A 21,015-nucleotide genomic window follows, 5' to 3' on the forward strand; every position below is an offset into this window, starting at 1 on the left:
TTTTCAGAAGGGGCCTGCGACACTCCTTGCCTGCCCGAGGAGCGCTCTTTAAAACTCCTTATCATCACCGGCCGTCCAAATCCCGCACCGGGGCACCATCACCGTTAAATTGGTGGTCTTCACGAGGTCCTCATCTCGTCTCCCTTCTCCTCTTCGAATGAGCTCTCCACTCGCCCTCTCTTTCTTCCGTCTCTATCCGCTCGATTCGAATCCCCAATTCTCTCTCTCGGCGTCCATTTCTTTTCTCCATCTTTGTCCCCCTTTCGAAAACGCTGCTTTCCTCTTCTTTGATTCTCGAATTATTGGAGGCAATGCCGAGGAGATCGCCTCAGTGATCTGTTCTCAGTTCTATGGTGAGTTCAAGGAATCATCTTGAATCGTTATTTTCCACGAATTTTTGGTGAATTGATGGTAATTTACTTCTTGAGATACTGAATTCGAGCTTGGCGAGTTGCTGGTAGAATTTGATCGGATTTGGCGGTGAATTGAAAAGAGAATTGGAAGTTAGGGTTTGGTTCTTGCACTTAGTGAAACTAATTTGGTGTATCCTTGAGAAATTCTCATTTCTTTTCTTTCCTTTTCGTAAATGAAGTCATTGATGCTTTCCTTCTTTGGTGTGCAGTAGTTGTTCGTTTGAATTGCCTGAGGTGGAGTTTTCCATGGGAACAGTTGTTGACACACAGGTTGATGAGGGAAAAGACAATGAAGAGAGTGATTTTCGAAATATCGGTGCTTCCGACCCGGTGGTTTACCAACTTGTTAGGGTATTTGTTTGCATTGCATTTTTTTTAAAATCATTTGAGAATGGCTTACTGAGTCTTTATGTGGATGTAGTTTACTTATAGCATCAATTTAACGAAATCAGATAGCAATTTTGGAATCACAGATGTTGGAATTGAATAATTTAAGAGATTATTAGAGGTGCATATTTGGAATTTATTTTGTGGCTTATTGAATTATGGCCTCTGAGCTACATCCCGTGTTTGGCTAAATTTTAGAAATTTATTAATGAAACTGTGTTTTGGAAGTCGAATATCGACATATAAGGTTCTCTTCATATTTCAAGCTTATTCACGGTCAACTTAGGAATGTGTGGATTTATCCTATCACTTATTTAGTTCGCATTCACCTTTTGGAGCCTCTTTTTCCTTGAATAGTAAGTCAAAGAAATCCTGTAATTTCATATTTATTAGCAAATGACTCTCATGTAGTTGCCTTCACTTCAGAGAAACTGTAATTCATGTTTCCTATGCTACAGGTTTCCATTTGGAGTGTAGTGACTCTGTCTCATGTTATGAACAAGAGAAAACACAATGGAGATGGTTGTTGAAGATGCATGCAAATTTGCAGACTGATGTAATTATTGTCACATATGCAATTTGACGTCTTTTTAAGGGGAACAAAAAAAAAAAGACATGAATGTGGCAATTATAGAGACTGTTGTATGGTTGTTGTGATGCTCTTCATTATTGCAATCAAAATTCTGATGGGGCATGGTAATTATCTTTCAGTATTTCGAGGATGTTAGAGGTGCAAAGGTGGAGAAGATTATCCAAGGAGCTTACAAGGATGTGGCAGACAAAATTATTATTGGATGAAGTGAAATAGATGAAATATTGTTTTTAGGATCACTCAGTGGTAATAGCCATTTGAGCAAATAATTAATCTACTGGGTTTTTGTTCTCTTATGTGTTGTGTTAAGGTGAAGAAGGTACGGATTAGGAGAAAGGTTCGAAAGCTCAGCTTTATTTTCTGGTTTGAGCTGAATTGAATTAGTTTTCATTTAGGTAGTTTTGGTTGTTTTGGCTGTTTTTCTCTCGATTAGGTAGTTCTAGCTGAAGATTGTGAAAGAATTACCAAAATGCAAGTAAGTCTAAGAGAAAAGAAAAACAGAAGAAACGTAAAATCAGTCATGGATAATAAATTAAGGACCATTGAATATGTCATATTGCCTGTGGCTTTACCAGTATTGTTTCAATAATTTTCTGATGAAACCATCAAAAGATTGAATTTTGGAATGAAGTGATTAAAAAAAGTTATTTTAGACTGTACTATAACATTAGCTATCCAACATATATTTGTGCAATTGTCTAATGAAATTCAATCTCTAGAATAGCCAAAACTTTGTCAAAGAATTTACTCTTCCTCTCAAAATGTTGAGAACCCAACATCATGTTGCTTCAAAAATTGTTCAAAACTTGCAAAATTCAAGTTAAGAAGGAGAAAATGCTCCTCAAACACTTAAAAGAACAAACTATTTATATTATTAAATTTGGCTTCATAATCAGTTTTGGCCAAAACTCCTAAAGCAACCTAGTTGTGGATTGGGTTTTGGCTGAAAATTAAACTAGTTCTGATGAAACTTAAGATCATGACAGGGAAAGAACAGAGGAAGGATTATGTGCCATGCAGTGGCAAAAATAAAAGGAAAGATATCAAGAAGGGTGTAACAAGCATCTGACTTTTTTGTTCTGTTCGAGTTGTCTCTCTCATTGCTAGTACAGTGATCAGTCTTCAGCTAGTTTCATGTTTCATCTACAATCATCTTGATAATTGAACTGAAGATCCTACACTGACGTCCTTTCTTATTCTTCTGATTTTCAATTAGCATTGTTAATCCTCAAAAACTTCTTTCTTTTTTTTAATCATAGACATGCTTGTGAATCTACTCATTAAGGTACATATCCAACCACTATTCATAAATATGCATGTGGACAAGATAATCTTGATTTTTGAAGTTCTAGCTAGTTTTATTCTCAGGTTGAAGGCGACGGAAGGTTAGTTCCTGCTACAGATGATGAGGTTATGGAGGTTGAGCATCTGCTTGAGGAAGATAAGAGTGGACTTGCTTCAGATGAACCTACAAGACATTTTGATGGATGCGTTTCTAATGAAAGGTTGCCCTCCAAAAAGTCTGACTTTGAAGGTAATGAGTGTTGTTTCTCGCTTTTCTAGTTTTTACACTTTTCTCTTAACCATGTACCAGAGAACTTCATGCACTTGCAAGTTACAATGCATGTATTTTAGCATATATTTTTGGTGCATACTCTTGTTTGGTTGTTCTTGTCTTATTGATCTGACTATAGTTATTGTGCTGTTAAAAGTCACATTTTTGCTGGTTACTTTGTTCTTTTTAAGTATTTCCCAGATGCCTTCTTCCTTTGGCATGCCAAATTGCCTGTCTCTCATGCATAGGCCATTTTATGATGCTAGTTCAGCTTCAATTTCTTTTGGAAACCATGCAGTTTTCTCCCCTTCATTTTATTTTGGGTTACTTTGAACTGGAATAAATGGCTGGAGTTAGAAATAGATAGCCATATTATCTCTTTACTCTTTTTGGTAGATAATTAGGCATTTATTATATCTTTTGCTTCTTTGTGGCATTTTGATTTCATTTGTTCTCACTTTGATTTGTAGGGAGGAATTGTTTACGAAGAATAAGTACGGAAATTCATGTATGTTTTTCATGCCAACAGTACTTTTATGAATGAGAGGCCAGGAGTGCATTCTGCAATTTAGTCTAAGCATCAGCATTAAATCATCATCATCATTATTGTTATTGCTGTCAATTTTTATTGTTATTTCGTCTGATAAGAATGGTGTCTGTTTAACTGATACCATTTATATAATGGCACAAGGCTTGGTTGCCAAACTGGGTGCAGTTGCTGGAGCAGCAGGCAGTGATTTCAGAAAAAATGTTAAGCATGAACCTGACAAGCGAGAGGAGTGCCTAAAAAGGGAAATCAGTTACTAGGCCAGGATTAATTTTATATTTGGATGTACTTATGCATGGTTGCATTTTTTTCAGAAGCAAATGTGATAACTAACAGTCAATGGTGTGATCTTGATTAGACTAGGATAGAATGTGCTACTAATAGGAAATTACAAAAAAATTAATGGGGGGCTGAAAGTATTATGAAGTTGGTGCAGATTGGAACAAAAGCAATACTTCAGAGATGCTGGAATCTTGATAAACTAGATTTAGCGTTCTGGCTACTCTGGATGCAAAGATGTAGAGTTCATTTCATGTTGCTTTGGTTATTTCCTCTCTTGCTACATTCTCCATCATTATACTTCCTTCCTCTTCCCCATTATGAAGTGTGTGGCATGTGCTTATAATGAATAACTTTTTTCCTTTGTTCTTAAGCATTATGTTCTGAAACACTGTTTGTATTATGCTGCATCATCTGCTCCAAAAAGGAATAAATTTTGAAAAATTACACGAAATTTGTTGTGTAGTTTGGATATACCATTTTCTAATTTCATTTCTGTGGCAATTGTCTTAATATAGTCAATTAATGGACAATCCTCAAAAACAGCCCATAAGTTTGCTTTAAATGTGACAAACCCTTTTACTCATTCAGATCAGATACTTGTTTATTTCAAGTCATTGAAGGTTCAGTTATCATATATCTACATTGTAAACTCATGGATCTCTCCCTGACCCCTTTCATTTGGTAACACTTTTATCCATAAAATTTTAAGAGAGCAATTATCCGATATATTCTGGAAGTCAAATGATGAGCTGCTTGAAATTTCAAAAGCATTTTCTCATACTCAATACATTTGGATATTGCTCTCACCTCACAAAGCAACATCTGAATGTTCTCTGACTTTAATTTACTAAACATTTGAATAAGAAACCTTAATTACTAGTCAAGGTTGATTGGTTTAAGTATCTTAATGCGCTATTTCTATCAAGAATTTATTACTTTTGGATTTTTTTTCTTTTGTTGGGGGTGGGGGGGGGGGGGGGGGGGAGGGGGGGGGATGCAGGGACATGAGCAATATTATTCTATTTTCATATTAGATTAATTTTTTCCTCAAGACTGATGAGCTATGACTTGGGAGAGATGGGAGCTTCAATCAGAAGTCTATCTATAGGTGGTGTTCTAAGATGTGGTGGATGTGGCCACATATGTGGCTGGGATGCATTCCCTAAACTATATGCCGTCACACCGCATATGGGGTTGAAAAGTTGGTCCTCTTCGCATCATGCGGCTGCTTATATGGTTGGCTTAGCATTTTGGCATCATACTGTAGCCTACTCTTATGTGGGCCTGTGTGGATGGAGTGGGTTCAAATTGATGGTTTGGTTGGATATGAGTTTAGGCAAGCTTGATACGGGTATTAATAATGTTAATATATTAATTTTGTTATAACTATTGCTGTTAGGTACTACTAAGTAGTAAGCAATAATTGTTAGTTGCTATTGTTATTAATATGGCTATTATTTATACAATAAAATATTTCTATTATTATTATTTTTATTGTATTTAATGTTTTAGTAACTGCACATCCATGCTCCTGTGCTGTCCACATATTATTTATGCATTGTGTGGTCCCTTGACCACTTGCATACTCAACACAGTCTTTTAAATCAGAGTATAGATAAAATTAAAGCAAAAAAGGATGTGCTACTTTGTATGCCAATAGTTGAAAATACTGCGTACGATCTGCTACTCTTCAAGATTAGAAGTTGGTTTGGTCCATGGTTCATACATTTTGTTCAATTAATTTTTTTCTCCTCTTTTTGTGGTTTAATGATGGCCTACAAGATTTTTGTTATCAGCCTTTTCTGACAGGTAGAGGGCGAGCTTTGGTGCAACGGTAAGGTTGCTCCGTTGTTACTTGGGTGTTAATGGGTTTGAAACATGAAAACAACCTTTCTACACCTGGGGTAAGGCTCTGTATACCTGACCTCCCTAGGTCCCATATTGGCAGAAGTCTTGCGCACTGGATGCCTTTTTTAGGCTTTTTTGACTGTTTAATACCAGTGCCTAAACTGTCTGGAACATTATTTCTATTCACTCTTAGGAAAATTTGTCTTGCTGACTAGTGGTTGATTGATTTGATTTTGTGCGGTATCACACCTTCGAGTGTTTTATATATAATTTTATATAGGTTTTTTTAATCCAGGATAGGAATTTATTGTCCTATTCATAAGGATAATGAATCTTGTTGGGGCTCAAGGTCCTGTAATGTAAAATAGAACAAATTTTCATTATGCACTGGACATGGTCTCACCCATGCTCATAATGCCTTCCTTTTTAGAATTTTATAGTCAATAGGAGTTAAAAAGTACTTCGTTTACTAAGCTTCTATGCAGATTTTCTTTCAAGGTTTATGCATATCTTATTTTAATACTATAGGTTCTGATGGAACTTTTTTTGTATTCATTTGTCTTTTTCTTGTATCTCCTTTCTAGAGAGAGATTCCAATGGAACCTCTGTTGTTTCTTAAAGATGATATATTTGTAATGTTTCGCATTCATTTGCCTTTTCATTGTATCTTCTTTTTAGAGAGAGATTGCAAACACAATGGTTAGAAAAAGTAGTTTGAATTTAATCAAGTTAAATCATTACATAAATCAACTCATGAACAATGCAGGGAGGAAGTTACGTGAAACTTCTGATTCAGACCAATTTAGTCTAATGCTATCCACTTATGCATTCCCAAAATTTGTTAAAGGTTCAGTTGCATTCAAATGTAATAGAAAGTTGAAGTTTTACAAAAAAATACCAGCATCTAATATATTGAGTTTTTAAAACTTATGTGTGAGTCGCACAGCAAATCCAGTGAAGAATTATCCGTTGTTGCTGTTCTACATAGTTTTAAATTTACATATTTTTTTTTCTTGATTTTTTTTTTCACTATTTACCTCTTGATCGTGTTAAACTATTGTCTCTCTTTTACTGTCTATTTTCGTTGAATGTATGCCTATATGTGGGTGTGCGCATGTGCACGCATGTGTGTTTGCATGAGCACAAGTGCATGTTTATTCGCATGCTGAATCCTAATGAACATCAAGTTGCTCATGTGTATTCACCATTTTATCGATTTGGTCTCTGGCTGAATATGATTTGGTTTCCCAATAAGTTAACCATGTTAAGGGGCTGCAAGAATCAGAGGATCGTGGCTGTAAAGGTTGTGTAACCAATTAAGTAAAACCATGAAACAGGAAATTCAGAACCAATAGGGTGCAGTAGTACCGTTACTAGCACGGTAGCACCTTCTTGGTTAGATTTCATCACTGCAGCCCTGATTTTCAAAACCAGGAGAGAATTGTCTGATGCTGCAACAGCTCTAATGTCCAGAAGAGCTGCAAATTATTCCTGCTTTTATAGGATGAGTAACTCAATCGTGATCTCCAGTTCAATTTTCACATGGTTGACATCTTAAATAATATTTATCTCATTTTAATTGGAGCTTTTGAAACTGATAATGCTGATAGATAAGATAGTACTGGTGATAAGCCTTCATTCGGTGCTCTTTGAAATCTTGTAGCTTGATTCTAGAGAGTCAAAAGGTAATCTGCATTGAAGAACAAATTGGACAAATTGTCAGGTCACAGCAGGTTCACATATTTTCCATTAGATTAACTTCATTGCATTCCACCATGCTGCATTTCTAGACTTGCATTGGGATATGAAAACATTACCAAGTTTACACAGTTGATCCTAGACCAGTCTGTAAGCCAAGGGAAGCAGTGGTCACCAAACATGGTCTGTCCTCATTTTTTTCTAACCCCAAGAGAGAGCAGCTAATAAAAATTAATAATAGTTGCTCCCTAAATTTCTTCATTTTTGTTATGCTTAGGGACCAGATTTTAAATTTGCAGAATTGTACATACCTCAAGCTCCATTAAGATGGTAGCTAGATGAGTCGGTTCTTAATGGAGACTAAAATCTACCCATGTAGCTATAACTGTCATAATATATAGAGCAGCTGGGCAAACAATTAGCTTTCATTTATGCATATCTGTGTTCATATAAGCTAATGGTTTTCATTCATATTGGATTCTGTTGTAAATTACTTTGTACATTTTTTTATGAAAGTTGAATTTTGTTATTCACTATTAGAAACTAAAATGCCTGCTATCTGTTCACGTTACTCTTGAATTTCTGCTTGGCACTTTTTGGTAGCTTCTTTATGGAAGCTCACATCTTATTAAGCTGTATGTGTCAGGACTTTCACAATCCGAAAATGCTGAAGCTGATTCACAAAGGTTGAATGCTAGGCTTGAGGTGCGTTTTCACACTTGGTATGCATTATGCATTTTTTTAATATTATGAGTGAATTGTTTAACTGTTTTCTGATTATGTCATTGGGCATCATATCACCGTATAGCTCCAATTTCCATATCACCCTCCCTCCCCATTGAAATCTTGGTTGATATTAGTAGAAGACCATGCAGATAGGTTCAACTTCAAACTAGTGTAGTTTCCAGTTATGGTAAAACCTTTTGGCTTTCTGGTCTCTTGATTTAGTGAAAACTATTTCTTTTAGTGTTTGGTTGGATATTGCAAATACAGATATATGGACATGTCTTTTGCTGCTATATAGTTGCATGGTTTTTTGTGGTAGGATTTGCATATTAGGTGAACCACTTGCATGTCTCAACCCTATAGGACGTCCAATTTTGCATTAGAGGAAACTGGCTTTCCTGTAACTACATCAATATAGAAGCCAATTAGTATTGATTATATATGACTCAAAGAGGTTATTTTGGATGAAGATACAAACATTACAAGAAGAAAATCAGTATTAGCAAAGACTTTTCTTTTGTTTATGTTGACTGCATTGATTTGCAGCATTGTATTTCTGAGAGATGATTGAATTGGTAAGATCTAAAAATTAAATTGACTATTCAATAAACATAATTTGTCTAATCATCAATACTCTAAGTTTAATCACCATAGCTTCAAACCGGTCTGTTGATACACATTGTAGTCTCTGAGGGACAGACATTGTTTAGGCTAGTGACGAACCTAAGCTCAATTTGCCAGTGATTGGTTGCCCTTCACCTTTTGCTGCTTCTTCGCCAGGTCACAGTCCTCACCACCACTCATGGTTCTGCTATTTGCCTTCTCCATTCACCTCCCCCTCACAGCCTCCTCACCATGAAACCTCCACTGCTGTTTGCCCATCATTATTACCCCTTCTCGCCACTAACCATTCACCAGCAAACACTACCTGGGCACCATTAAGTTGATTACTGGGTTTTACCATTTAGGAATAGGTGAGAGGGATCAGGAGAGAGGGAATTGAAAGAGTAAAGTAAATATTAAATGGGTCAGGTGTAGTTTAGATGTGTGATGGGTACTTGACCCATTCACTGGAATCTGCTTCACAACCGTCCATGCGCCTGATCATATTGCATGGTTTTGACCCATATGACATTCTGCTGACACAGTAAAGCTTGATATAACTTTGTATCGACTCCATTTCTGCATATAAAATGCATCAATTTGAAGACGAATCAAAACTACAAAGTCAAAAAAACCCACAAAATTAGTATTCTTTGCAGATGTTTCCAGTACGCCTTGACATAGTAGTTAGTGTTAATATAAGTAACGCCAGGTAATGTTGGCACCAATAATAGTTGAGGCATCTCCAGAAAAGATTGATCGGTTCATTGTTGTACTCACTGCATTAGCAAATGTCAATGGCTATTAGAAATGAGCTGTAAAATACCTTGTATTCTTTTAATAACTCGACTAGCTGCGCGGAGATCTTTCATCCAGTAAATTTTGTTTTCGCTGGTGTTTGTGCCATGCTGCAAAAGAGAATAATGATGATGAACTAAGATAATCATAATTGTCAACTGATCTTCTATCACTTGTCGGAGCATGAACCAGACGCTTTAGTTTTAATTGCATTTGACAACTGCACATGTACTTGCTACAGTTATCATATGGTTGATAGATCATCATCCTTTACAATTTATTTGTATATAGTTTTTTGTGAACTTGAAAATGGCTTCTGTTTTCACTATGTAATGTCTTGTTTGTGAGTCCATATTTTTTCCTTTCCATTTTATCTTTTTTGTTTAAATTCTATCTTGTAGTATATAGAGGTGATGTTGCAAAAGGTTAAACAGGAAGAGAGGTTGCGGTTATCGTCTGAATCTCTAAATCATTCTACCAAGTGCATGGATGTAAATTGTCAGACTTCTGACGGTTGTAATGAGACACAAGCCTGCAATGACAAGCTCCAACCTGAGAATACTTCCATGGAAACTGCTCCTTCTTCTATGGTAATAAATGGCAGCTGCAGTGCTCAATTAGGAAGTGCAGAAGCATGCTTAGGACCTGCAAATGAGGTAGTCATGAGTAGATCTTCAGTTTCTGAATGCACTAGCTCAAAGCCTGATTTTTCTATTCTAAAAAGGGAGATTTGTTTGGATAATCTTTCAATAAGAGAGCTTCAGGAAGCATTCAGAGCTACCTTTGGTCGTCAGACTTCTGTCAAAGACAAATTGTGGCTTAAGCGACGGATTGCAATGGGATTAACTAACTCCTGTGATGTTCCAACTACAAGTTATGTGATCAAAGATAATAAAAGAGTTCACAAGGAAATGAAAGAAGAGCCATCCAGGTTGCAAAAATCTCAGACTGAAGCTGGTTCTTTGTCCATGGATCCAGTTAATGATCTGACAATTAATAATTCCCAAAATTTACCATCTAGCCCTACTGACCAAACTGAAGACCAGCAAGTGTACAGCAAGCGACTTAGAAAACCTCTTTGTGAGGATGATGAGAAGAATGAAAATCTTCAAATGGAACAGTTTGCTGGCAAAAGGGTGAGGAAGCCTACTAGGCGGTACATTGAAGAACTTTCAGAATTTGAGACCAGGGAGTGTACTGCTAAATTGTTATCTTCAGTAAAAAATTCTGGACATTGCCAGTCCTCTCCAAAATCTCGGATCAGGCCGGTTCATGATATTGGCTCCCAGGGCATAAGCTTTGCCACCAGGCAGGACTCTCTAGGAGGACTTGGTATTCAGGTACCATTTGTCTCCAGGGTGAGAAGAGGGCGCCCAAGGAAGAATCTTGCGACTCTCATGGTATATAAACTACTGACTTAAGCTTGGCAAGTAAGCTTTGATAATATCTAGTATTGCAACATATTGCCATGTCCAGGATAAAATAGACAGTAATTGATGCATTGTTATTTATTTATGCTTTATCAGCATAGTTTTATTTTTATAACATGTAAGACTTGGTTCATTGACAGTTTATGCTGCTGTTGAGGTGATTCATAGACCATATGTATTGGAATCATGGATCATTGATTTTTCCTCCTTTCCATCCCCTCAATTTATCAATGCCCCTTTGTTTTTGCTTCACAGCCATTAATCATCTGTCTTCAATTTGTTTCTTGTTCTTGTGTGTAAACACACAATTATATTTTTTTCATTTTGAATAATGGAAACCTATGTTACCCCTAATTCCTAAAAAGCCTCTTTGCATATGTAGTTGACTACATCTTCATCACCGTTAATTTTATCCTTTTCTACAGTTGTGTCTGTTAGAATATAAGTGGAGTTGCCTGTAGGAACAAGGTTTCACTTTTTGATGATATTCAGTGGCTCATGCCTATGGCCAAATGGTGCCTTCTGGAGTAGGCAGTAATGCAATATAGAACAAGGTTTTAACCTTGCAAGTCTATCTACCAAAAAAACTTTATAACAGTATTAGCGTTATGATGTTCTGGCTTTGAAATTGCTATCTATTGGGATAACATTATAGCACACCGTTATTTGGCTTAAAGTTTCAAAAACTGTTTTCATATTATTTTTTGATAAAAGGCTTTTAGATAATTTTCACTGTGTTATAATGTGGAAATATCTGGTAGCATTGTAAAGTAACCACATTATTTGACAGAACCAGTGTTTACAGATTAATCTTTTAGACCAATTTTCTGTATGTACCATGAACTATGAAGACAGTAATGCAGTTTATTTATCTTCTTTAGTGAATTACAAAAATTAAATAATGTGCGATAAACTGATGATGATGATGTATGCTGGTCATTACATTTCATAATTGCTATACATGCTGTAACAGAAAGGAAGCGCATCCTGAGATGATGGTTTCAAGTGCCAGCCAAGCTGGACTGTGCCAGTTGGCATAGTCTAGTGCTGGCACCCAGAATGGGTCAGCATGACAGCTATCAGTCTTACTCTTTAAATATTTTTAATTAGGGGAAGCGCATCAATTCATTTTTTTTTTTTTTTACAAATTTTACAATTTCGAAATGGTGTGGTGCATGTGCCAGCACAGCTGTCCCGGGTGATGCCTGGCAGGCGCACCGGCATCAGTACTTGAAACCTTACCTGAAACCATTATAACCATCGTTATGAACAACCATGATGCGGAATGGCTTTATAACTATAACAAGGATGCAATCAAAGCTCAGACAGGCATGTTTCTATCTACTTAAGCTTTTCTTTGACTGGTAAAAGTTGTCTATATTTTTTCATTGAAGAGAGCAAGGTTAGAAGCAGGCAGGAAAGGAATATGAAAGAGAAGGGAGAAGATTAGAAATAGGAAATACTGACAACACAAAAATTGGTGGAACAAAGATAGACTTACAAGGTTTCACTTTTTGATGATATTCAGTGGCTCATGCCTATGGCCAAATGGTGCCTTCTGGAGTAGGCAGTAATGCAATATAGAACAAGGTTTTAACCTTGTAAGTCTATCTACCAAAAAAACTTTATAACAGTGTTAGCGTTATGATGTTCTGGCTTTGAAATTGCTATCTATTGGGATAACATTATACCACACCGTTATTTGGCTTAAAGTTTCAAAAACTGTTTTCATATTATTTTTGATAAAAGGCTTTTACATAATTTTCACTGTGTTATAATGTGGAAATATCTGGTAGTATTGTAAAGTAACCACATTATTCGACAGAACCAGTGTTTACAGATTAATCTTTTAGACCAATTTTCTGTATGTACCATGAACTATGAAGACAGTAATGCAGTTTATTTATCTTCTTTAGTGAATTACAAAAATTAAATAATGTGCGATAAACTGATGATGATGATGTATGCTGGTCATTACATTTCATAATTGCTATACATGCTGTAACAGAAAGGAAGCGCATCCTGAGATGATGGTTTCAAGGGCCAGCCAAGCTGGACTGTGCCAGTTGGCATAGTCTAGTACTGGCACCCAGAATGGGTCAGCATGACAGCTATCAGTCTTACTCTTTAAATATTTTTAATTAGGGGAAGCGCATCAATTCATTTTTTTTTTTTTTATTACAAATTTTACAATTTCGAAATGCTGTGGTGCATGTGCCAGCACAGCTGTCCCAGGTGATGCCTGGCAGGCGCACCGGCATCAGTACTTGAAACCTTACCTGAAACCATTATAACCATCGTTATGAACAACCATGATGCGGAATGGCTTTAACTATAACAAGGATGCAATCAAAGCTCAGACAGGCATGTTTCTATCTACTTAAGCTTTTCTTTGACTGGTAAAAGTTGTCTATATTTTTTCATTGAAGAGAGCAAGGTTAGAAGCAGGCAGGAAAGGAATATGAAAGAGAAGGGAGAAGATTAGAAATAGGAAATACCGACAACACAAAAATTGGTGGAACAAAGGTGAGTGTTATAAGCTCTTCAGAAGTAGGTGTTAGGTTGTAGTGGTTTTTGGTTTAAAAGGACCGTGACATTTTCCAGTGGTGGTTTTATTTTGGGTGCCACTTAGGTTGCATGAGAATTGAAGTCTCTTAACACACTGGATTGTGAAATTATACTCGTTGAAAATTCCTTTATTCATTCACTAGACATGTAGGCCACTAAGAGAAGACATGATTCTTTACTCACCATGTAATGCAACATTCCTTCTGCAACTGATAATTAGCTTCACCTTTTGAAGGTCGGTCCATTTTTCGTGTGACATCGCCTTCATTAGATTTGTTATCTTAGTCATCTTCCTTGATGTCCAAAAGGCTTGCATATTTAGTATAGGAGGAAGATTTCTTGTTGGTCACTTGCTATAGCTCTATACAAGCTTGCCTTGCAGAACTAGCCTGAAACACTGTCCTCAATCCTATGAGGAACTTCATTTCTTAAACAGTGTTTTTCGTTTTCAACAGTTTCTGACTATTTAATCTGATGCTTTTTTCCTGCAGTGTGCGTGTTCATGTAATTGCTTCATCCATTTCATGAAAAGCTGAAAACTATGATCAAAGTAACTAAAGCGAAGCATATTTGTACATATATGTTCGTTTTTTTCCTTTCAGTCTTTTACTCTTAACTGTGGATAGTTTCTATTGATGTGAAATTTAGGTTTATTTTGTTGAATTGGTAGATCATTTGTGATCCAATAACTTATCAAAATTTCAACCCATTTGAATGGACAGAGGTAGGCTGATTTAGGACCTGTTGAACATTTTGGATATGATTAGGGATGACATAGTTTTGTGATCTAAATCACCTGTGTTCCTTCCACTAATGATCTTTGAAGGATCTTAAAAGACATTATTTGGAAACATGTTTGCATGAGTAAAAATGGGAAAGTTCTACCAGAAGAGGTTATCTAAGAAGTGAAGACTTCACAAATCCATGGTTTCCTCTTTAATTTGTCATTTTCTTCTGATCCAGGTTAACTTTGCTTTAATCAATTTTATTTAGTTGTTTTTTGATGCCATTGGTAATGAAGATGGATTTGAGGGGAAAATATGGTTTGTAATTTTGTGATATGTTATTTGCACAAAAAACATGGATGTATATCCAGATCCTGTTCGAATTTATAGATTATGTGGTATAATATCAACTGGTAACAGTATGTCATCATGCACCGTATATACGCTGGTAAAGATATTACCATAGTAGAAACTATAGCCTTAGCAATGGCATGATAAAATGAAGAATTGGTGAAGGGCACTAGCCGTGCCTAGCACGGCTCGGCCCAGGCCCACCAGGCCTGAGGCTAAACAGGTTCGGCCCGGCCTAGGCCCACCAGGCCTGAGGCTAAACGGGCTGTGCTTGGCACTGTCCGTTACTAAACGGGCTAACGGGCTGTGCCAGGCACGGCACGATTAGCATCAGGCCCTAGCCCGACACAGCCCTAGGCTCGATGGGTGGCGGGTTGTGCCTGGCACGGCCCATTGGCCTGCGGGCCTCTTTTTTTTTTTTAAAAAAAAATTGCAAACGGGCCGTGCCCGGCATAGTTCGTTTCTGGTCGGCCCACGGCATAGTTCGTTTCTGGTCGTTATGGGCCGTGCCAGGCATGGTCCATTTTGGTCCGTTATGGGTGTGGGGTGCAGGCGCAGTGGCCGAGGAAGGGTGGAGGGGGTTTCGGGGGGGGGGGGCTTTGGCACAGATGGACGTCGGGGCCCGAGGGGAGGGGAGGGAGGGTGGTTGTCACGCGGAGCCGGAGGCGGACGGTGGGTGCGGCGCAGATGGTGATGGGATGGGGTTGTGGTGCGGATAGCTGCGGCGGGTGCCTTGCGAGGGGAGAGGGAGGGGAGGGTGGAGGGGGTTCCAGGGGGGGTGGGGCGGCTGTGGTGCGGATGGACGTCGGGGCCTCAGGGGAGGGGAGGGAGTGTGGTGGTCGTGTGGAGCTGGAGGTGGACGGCGGGTGCGGCGCAGACGACCCCCCCCGCCCCCCAGGAACCCCCTCCGTCCTCTCTCGGCCGCTGCGCTCGCACCCCATGCCTGCACCCCACACCCAAATGGGCACGGCTTGTTTCAAGGGGGACGGGCCGTGCCTGGCACGCTAGCCGTGCCGTGCCTGGCCCACGGGTTGTGCCGGCCCAGGCCCTTATGGGCTGTGCCGGGCCTGGGCCGTGGGTCAGAAAACCCCAACCCAATCCGGTCCCTCTCTTATGGGTCATGCCAGGCACAGCACAGCACTGTAGCTGACGGGCCGTGTCTAGCACGGCTCGTCTTGTGCCGAGCGAGGTTGTGTCATGGGCGGCTTGGTCCGTTGCCCATCTCTAATGAGGGTCAATATGATCCTCCTAACAATTCATCTGGATCATATGGACTTTGTAGGGGCTTAGTTTTTTTTGTCATCTACCCTTTAAAAACATCTAACATAATGATTAGCATTTTTTTTCCCTCCTCTCCCTGGCTGGCTGGAACTAACATTATTTTCTATAATGTTTGTCACAATTGGCAGAAATACCATCCTAGTGGCATTGCATCCAACCGGGTAAGAAAAGCTCTGAGGATTCCTGCCATGCAACAAAATACTGAAAGTGGAAGCAGATTAAGGAAAGCCAGAGCTCTACCTATGTATATTCCACAGCGGGTAGGATGATAGTTAACCCACCATGTGGCTTCTCTCTCTTGATAGTCTTGCTTTATGTTGTGATTTTTATATAGTTGCTAGCAGTGCATTCATAATGCCTATGTGACTTGTCTCTTTCGATAGATTTTTTTTGGCTTTACATAGTTTCTAGCAATGTTGCTGAAATGCCTGTTCGAGTTAAGGAGAACCATTATACTGTATCTGTATTTTTGCATGAACAATGGAGATGATTTTCTTGTACATAGGAAACTTGATCATATGATTCTCATTAGTTTATATAATCTTATATGATCTAGTCTATGTAGCACAAGTGGTTTATGACATATGCTGATGCATTAGAGGATATGTAATGATGTACATAGATTTTTCATGTTTCAATTCATGTTTTAGTATTTACTTATTAGTTTTAACATCTAATCAACATCTTTTGCTGCAGAACTTTGTTGATGAGAGAGGAAAAAGGGATGTAGAAACAATTAACGGTGATGAGGAGCAATATCTGAGGCTTGAAAAGTTTGATGCAGCTGGAGATAACACAGATGATAATGCTGATAGTCGGCCACTATTGAAAGGTGGTGTTAGAAGGAAGCATCATCGAGCCTGGACTCTTGGTGAGGTTTTGAAGTTAGTTGATGGAGTAGCTAGGTATGGAGCTGGTAGGTGGTCTGAGATCAGACGGCTAGCCTTTGCCTCTTACTCTTATCGCACCTCTGTTGATCTTAAGGTAAGCTCATTCTCATGCCAATACCATGTCTTCAGACATGCTAGTTTTTGGTATTTCATGAGGCTATCTTCCTCACAATTTGAAATTAGATGAAATCCGCTTTATTGTGCAATACTGTAGTTAACATGATTGTGATGATTATTGTTTTCAGGATAAATGGCGGAACCTGCTGAGAGCAAGCTTGGCGCATGGTCCCACGGACAAAGGGGTGAGGTCATCAGCAACCTTGGCTTCTGTTCTTTCTTGTTTCCTCTCGTATTCTTTTTAATTAAACCAATTGGCATTTCATGCATGTTGCTTTCGTCCCTCATGAGAATGTCAACTTAAACCCTATTTCTATGATCTGACAAAGTACATAGAACTTTGGAGGGTCAAGATTGCGAGGAATCATTAATAGTAGTTGGTTGATGGGTGACTTCAAGCTATAGCCTATAGTTTTGCCCTCAGAAGGTGGGGAACAATGGATGTAGAAAAATATTTACGTTGTTGGTTTGCTTCTTATTCTTTTGTGTCTGCAGGCCAAGAACTCCAGAAAACACGCTTCGATCCCGATACCAACAAATATCCTATCACGAGTAAGGGAGCTGGCAGAGATGCACTCACAGACTGGTATTGAGCTTGGTCCAAGCAAGATTACTGGCCGTGGTGGGAGAATTGTACAGGAAAAAGGATCTGGATTTTTATGACCAGCCATGTTAGCAGACTGTTACACTAATAAGAAGAAACACCATGTAGCCACCTTTGTACAATATTTTTAGGTGTATGCAGTCATCACTGTTCTCTTCTCTTCATGCAATTTGAGCATTTCTTTTTGTTCCACTTCTTGCAGTGATCCAGAAAGTTGCAGGTTTGTTAAAAAGGCAAGAGAAAAAACTTTTGAAGCATACGCTTATCCTTCCTTTCATGCTTTACTCCTAAAACTTAAATAATTGTGTGCTTAATTACAAGAACAGTATTTGTTTTAAAATTCTGATTAGTCACCTCGAGTTTGATAGGATTGCAAACAATGAAGAAGAGAAGGTTTAGAACTAAGGTCTCTCTGCTGTGGGCCATGTAAGACTGATATATATATCACTAAAATCTCTGGATTATTATACCACCAACAGCAATAGCTAACATCGTTAATCTGTGATCTATTTTGATTTGATAAGTAAGCTGTGAATAATCCATTAACATTTTCAAGTTGTTGTGCTTGCGATTATAGAATCTAAAATTTGTATTTGTGTACGAATGTTTGGTCATGAGTAGATCAAAAATTAGATCATGTAATTAGATTATATTTAGGATTTTGATTTGATCATAATGGATCCAAATCGATTTAGCAATTGTTCAAATCGAGTCAAGTGTTGATTAGAATTAGGTTAATTGAGTTTTAAGTCATATAATTGTTATTGGTTGAATCGATTAAATTTCATATGTACAATCGATTAATCTAAAGATCTGATTCAGCTCAATAGTTTGAGTCTGGTTCGTTTGAGCTAATTTATTTGAATTAATTGATCAATTGATGTCTAAGACAAGTAATAGAAAGGTAGTTATTTAATTGATTCTGTTTGCTGATCTGGTCAATTTATTGATGTCTAAAGAAAGCAATGGGGGATTCCATCGATTTTTATTTACCTGACTAATTTGGAAGATTGAGTATTGAATATGAATTTTTAAATTGCGGCTCTCATGAACGAAGATCATTTATTTTGGAGAGAAATATGGTTATGATTAAGATTTTAGCCTATTTATCAAGATTTTTGCCATCATTTTACACATGATGATATAGATTCTTTACCACCGATGTATATGGATCGCTGGTGATGTAGTGTCGTTGGGAAATCTTTGGAATTAGGGGCCAGTTTCTTCTTCTCCCTTGAAAGTTTTTAAATCTTTAAAAATTTCACTAGTAATATTTAAACATCAAAATTTTAAAGTATTATAATTAATACTACTATATTAATTTAATATAATAATATAATCTAGCTGTTCATCTTCACTAAACAGCGGCTAGTATAATTTATGACATGCAAAAATCCAATTGTTTTTTTATTTTTGGGGATTATCCTTCTTGCTAATTAGATTAAAATTTTTTTATTTTGGCAGAAAATAATGAGTGGAATCACGAACGAGAATCGGAAAAGGAAGAGGGCGATGAGGAGAGGAAAAGGTGGAGAATCACAATCTAGCTCCATGTTCCATCACTTCTTGAGGTGGCCATAGAGCCTATACAAGAGGAGAACTTGGTCAAGAAGTCAGCGATAGGGGCAAAGTTGCTACGGAACTTGCATATCAAGATGCAGGCATCGTAGCGTAGGAAAGGATGGACTTGGGCTGTGAGGGTAGCGGTAGGAGGGGATATCGTAGTGGGGAAGGGGGAACTTGTTGAGGTTGATGGAGGTGGGAAAGTGGCGATGTGGAGATCCATCAAGATCAAAGGTTTGGGACAGGGCTTATCGGGTTATTGACGGCATTCCTATATTCTAATAAAGATGGTTGGACCATATTGCTACACTAAATAAATTTTATGATGTTAATTAAAATTTTTGGAATCTAAGGGTCTTTCATGGAAATTTGAAAGGGTCCAATATATTTATTTTCTTTAAGCTAGCCAAAGTTGGGATGAGGGTAGTATATAACAGTAACACCTGACACTTGTTTTCAGATAAATCCACATTAATGATTTTTATAAACTCAATAGTTGACACCCCTAGTTAGGGGCTTTGGTGTTGCTCATCAGAGAGCGCGAGTGTCTTTTTTAGACAATTTACAGTCTAAAAATTAGTAAAATCTCTAGGTGTTTCATAAGTTAAAAATAGACTGTCTGTCTTCTTTTAAAAGAAATAAAACAAAAATTTTAAGAAACAGAATTTTCAGAAAGTCGGAACTTTTGCTACTAAAATCTATGTTATCATGTGAATTTAAGAATACTATGGACCTTTATAATATATATATATATATATATATACTTCATGTTTTTTGTGCTTCGCATCAGATCCAGTAGCTAATTTTTCCGTCAGGAGAAGTCCAACCACTGGTTTCCAGCCATTCTGACAAGAGAATCATAGAGATAACCTTATCCTATTGCTCCCACAACCAGAAGCCTCCACGTAGGATTCAAATGCTGACCTGGCATCTCACACGCATCTCCTGGCCTCTCATCTCCCATCTCAAGCTACTTCCACTCCCTCCTCTCTCTATCCACGCTAAATCCACCACCCAGAAATCAAACACTTCGTCCACCACCCCGCCTCCCAGTAGCCACCACTTCTCAATGGCATCTGCTGCAATGGCACCGACGTCCATGGCCATGCCGTCGCCATGCATCAATATTACTGAGAAAAGAGCCTTCTTAGGCTCCAATGCCTTCCATGCAACGAGATCTTCACCAAAGGCTACCATTGGTTTCAGGAGATCCCACTGCGGCCTTGCGGTCCGGGCATCATCATCATCGCCGGCGAAGGAGAAGGCTGTCGCCGGGCTGACTGCAGCGGCGTTGGCTGCAGCCATGGTGATCCCCGAGGTGGCAGAGGCAGCCCAGCCGGGGATCTCGCCATCGCTTAAGAACTTCCTTCTCAGCATTGTCGCCGGTGGAGTCGTGCTAGCCGTTATTGTCGGCGCGGTTATTGCGGTCGCCAACTTCGATCCTGTCAAGCGAACTTGAAAGCTATATATATATATATATATATATATATATATATATATATATATATATACATATATATATAGATGTTTGTTTGATCTCCTTTTGTTCTTGCATCAATCTTGGGGTGGTGATCATGTCATTGTAACTTCATGTCATTTGCTTTGTGAGTGGTAATTCCAAGCTTAATTACTCGAATCTTGTGGGAAAGATTTCTTTGCTGTGAGTTAAAACAGCTTTCTTTTATCTGTTTTTTGTTTGTTTTAATTTCCTGTCAAAATTAAAGAGATATGGTATCAAGAATAATGGTGGGAACAAGTACTGGAGATAGAGAAGCTAGGCCATGCTCAAGCTTATTAGCTGTGACATTTTATAATTAAACATGGCAATAAAGTGGAGTATCGAAAATTTAGGGACAGGCCATCTTTTTTCAGCAAAACGCTGAATTTTAAGCTTTCTTCAGGTAACATCACAACATTATTTGGGTTGCGAAGCATAGAGAAAGTTGCTAGGCAAGGCAGAAGGGCAGGATTATGTCAGAAGAATGGTGGATGTAGCTCCATAAGAAACCAGCTCATACCTGCAAATCAAGAGGTCTA

The 21,015-nt window shown here is 38.1% G+C and overlaps 2 protein-coding genes across 14 annotated transcripts; both read left to right on the forward strand.

Moving 5' to 3' along the window:
* Position 1: 1 nt before the first annotated feature.
* LOC105053107 (uncharacterized) lies at positions 2-17,607 on the forward strand. Of its 13 annotated transcripts, none has more exons than XM_010934136.4 (10): positions 4-353; positions 429-509; positions 623-764; positions 2,761-2,926; positions 7,969-8,027; positions 9,851-10,849; positions 15,933-16,064; positions 16,501-16,788; positions 16,940-16,996; positions 17,307-17,607. In XM_010934136.4, the coding sequence occupies exons 3-10, from the start codon at positions 660-662 to the stop codon at positions 17,472-17,474; spliced, it is 1,974 nt and encodes a 657-aa protein (XP_010932438.1). In that variant the 5' UTR covers positions 4-353; positions 429-509; positions 623-659; the 3' UTR covers positions 17,475-17,607. The 13 variants fall into 13 exon arrangements, with proteins under 13 accessions (XP_073100577.1, XP_010932438.1, XP_029122841.1 ...); XM_029267008.2 differs by having other exon boundaries at positions 623-743; XM_010934137.4 differs by having other exon boundaries at positions 429-503.
* Positions 17,608-19,879: 2,272 nt separating this feature from the next.
* LOC105053106 (uncharacterized) lies at positions 19,880-20,662 on the forward strand. Its single transcript, XM_010934134.4, has one exon. The coding sequence runs from the start codon at positions 19,895-19,897 to the stop codon at positions 20,435-20,437; it is 543 nt and encodes a 180-aa protein (XP_010932436.2). The 5' UTR covers positions 19,880-19,894; the 3' UTR covers positions 20,438-20,662.
* The last annotated feature ends 353 nt before the right edge of the window (positions 20,663-21,015 follow it).

Source organism: Elaeis guineensis, chromosome 10 (genome assembly GCF_000442705.2).
Source record: "Elaeis guineensis isolate ETL-2024a chromosome 10, EG11, whole genome shotgun sequence".
NCBI classification, from domain to species: domain Eukaryota; kingdom Viridiplantae; phylum Streptophyta; class Magnoliopsida; order Arecales; family Arecaceae; genus Elaeis; species Elaeis guineensis.

Excerpts from the sequence above, each read along its gene's own strand:
- LOC105053106 (XM_010934134.4), top strand. The coding sequence starts at position 19,895 with ATGCTGACCTGGCATCTCACACGCATCTCCTGGCCTCTCATCTCCCAT.
- LOC105053107 (XM_010934136.4), top strand. The coding sequence starts at position 660 with ATGGGAACAGTTGTTGACACACAGGTTGATGAGGGAAAAGACAATGAA. Across the intron at positions 2,927-7,968 it reads CAAAAAGTCTGACTTTGAAG|GACTTTCACAATCCGAAAAT; the intron begins GTAATGAGTGTT and ends TGTATGTGTCAG. Across the intron at positions 16,997-17,306 it reads ATGGTCCCACGGACAAAGGG|GCCAAGAACTCCAGAAAACA; the intron begins GTGAGGTCATCA and ends TTGTGTCTGCAG.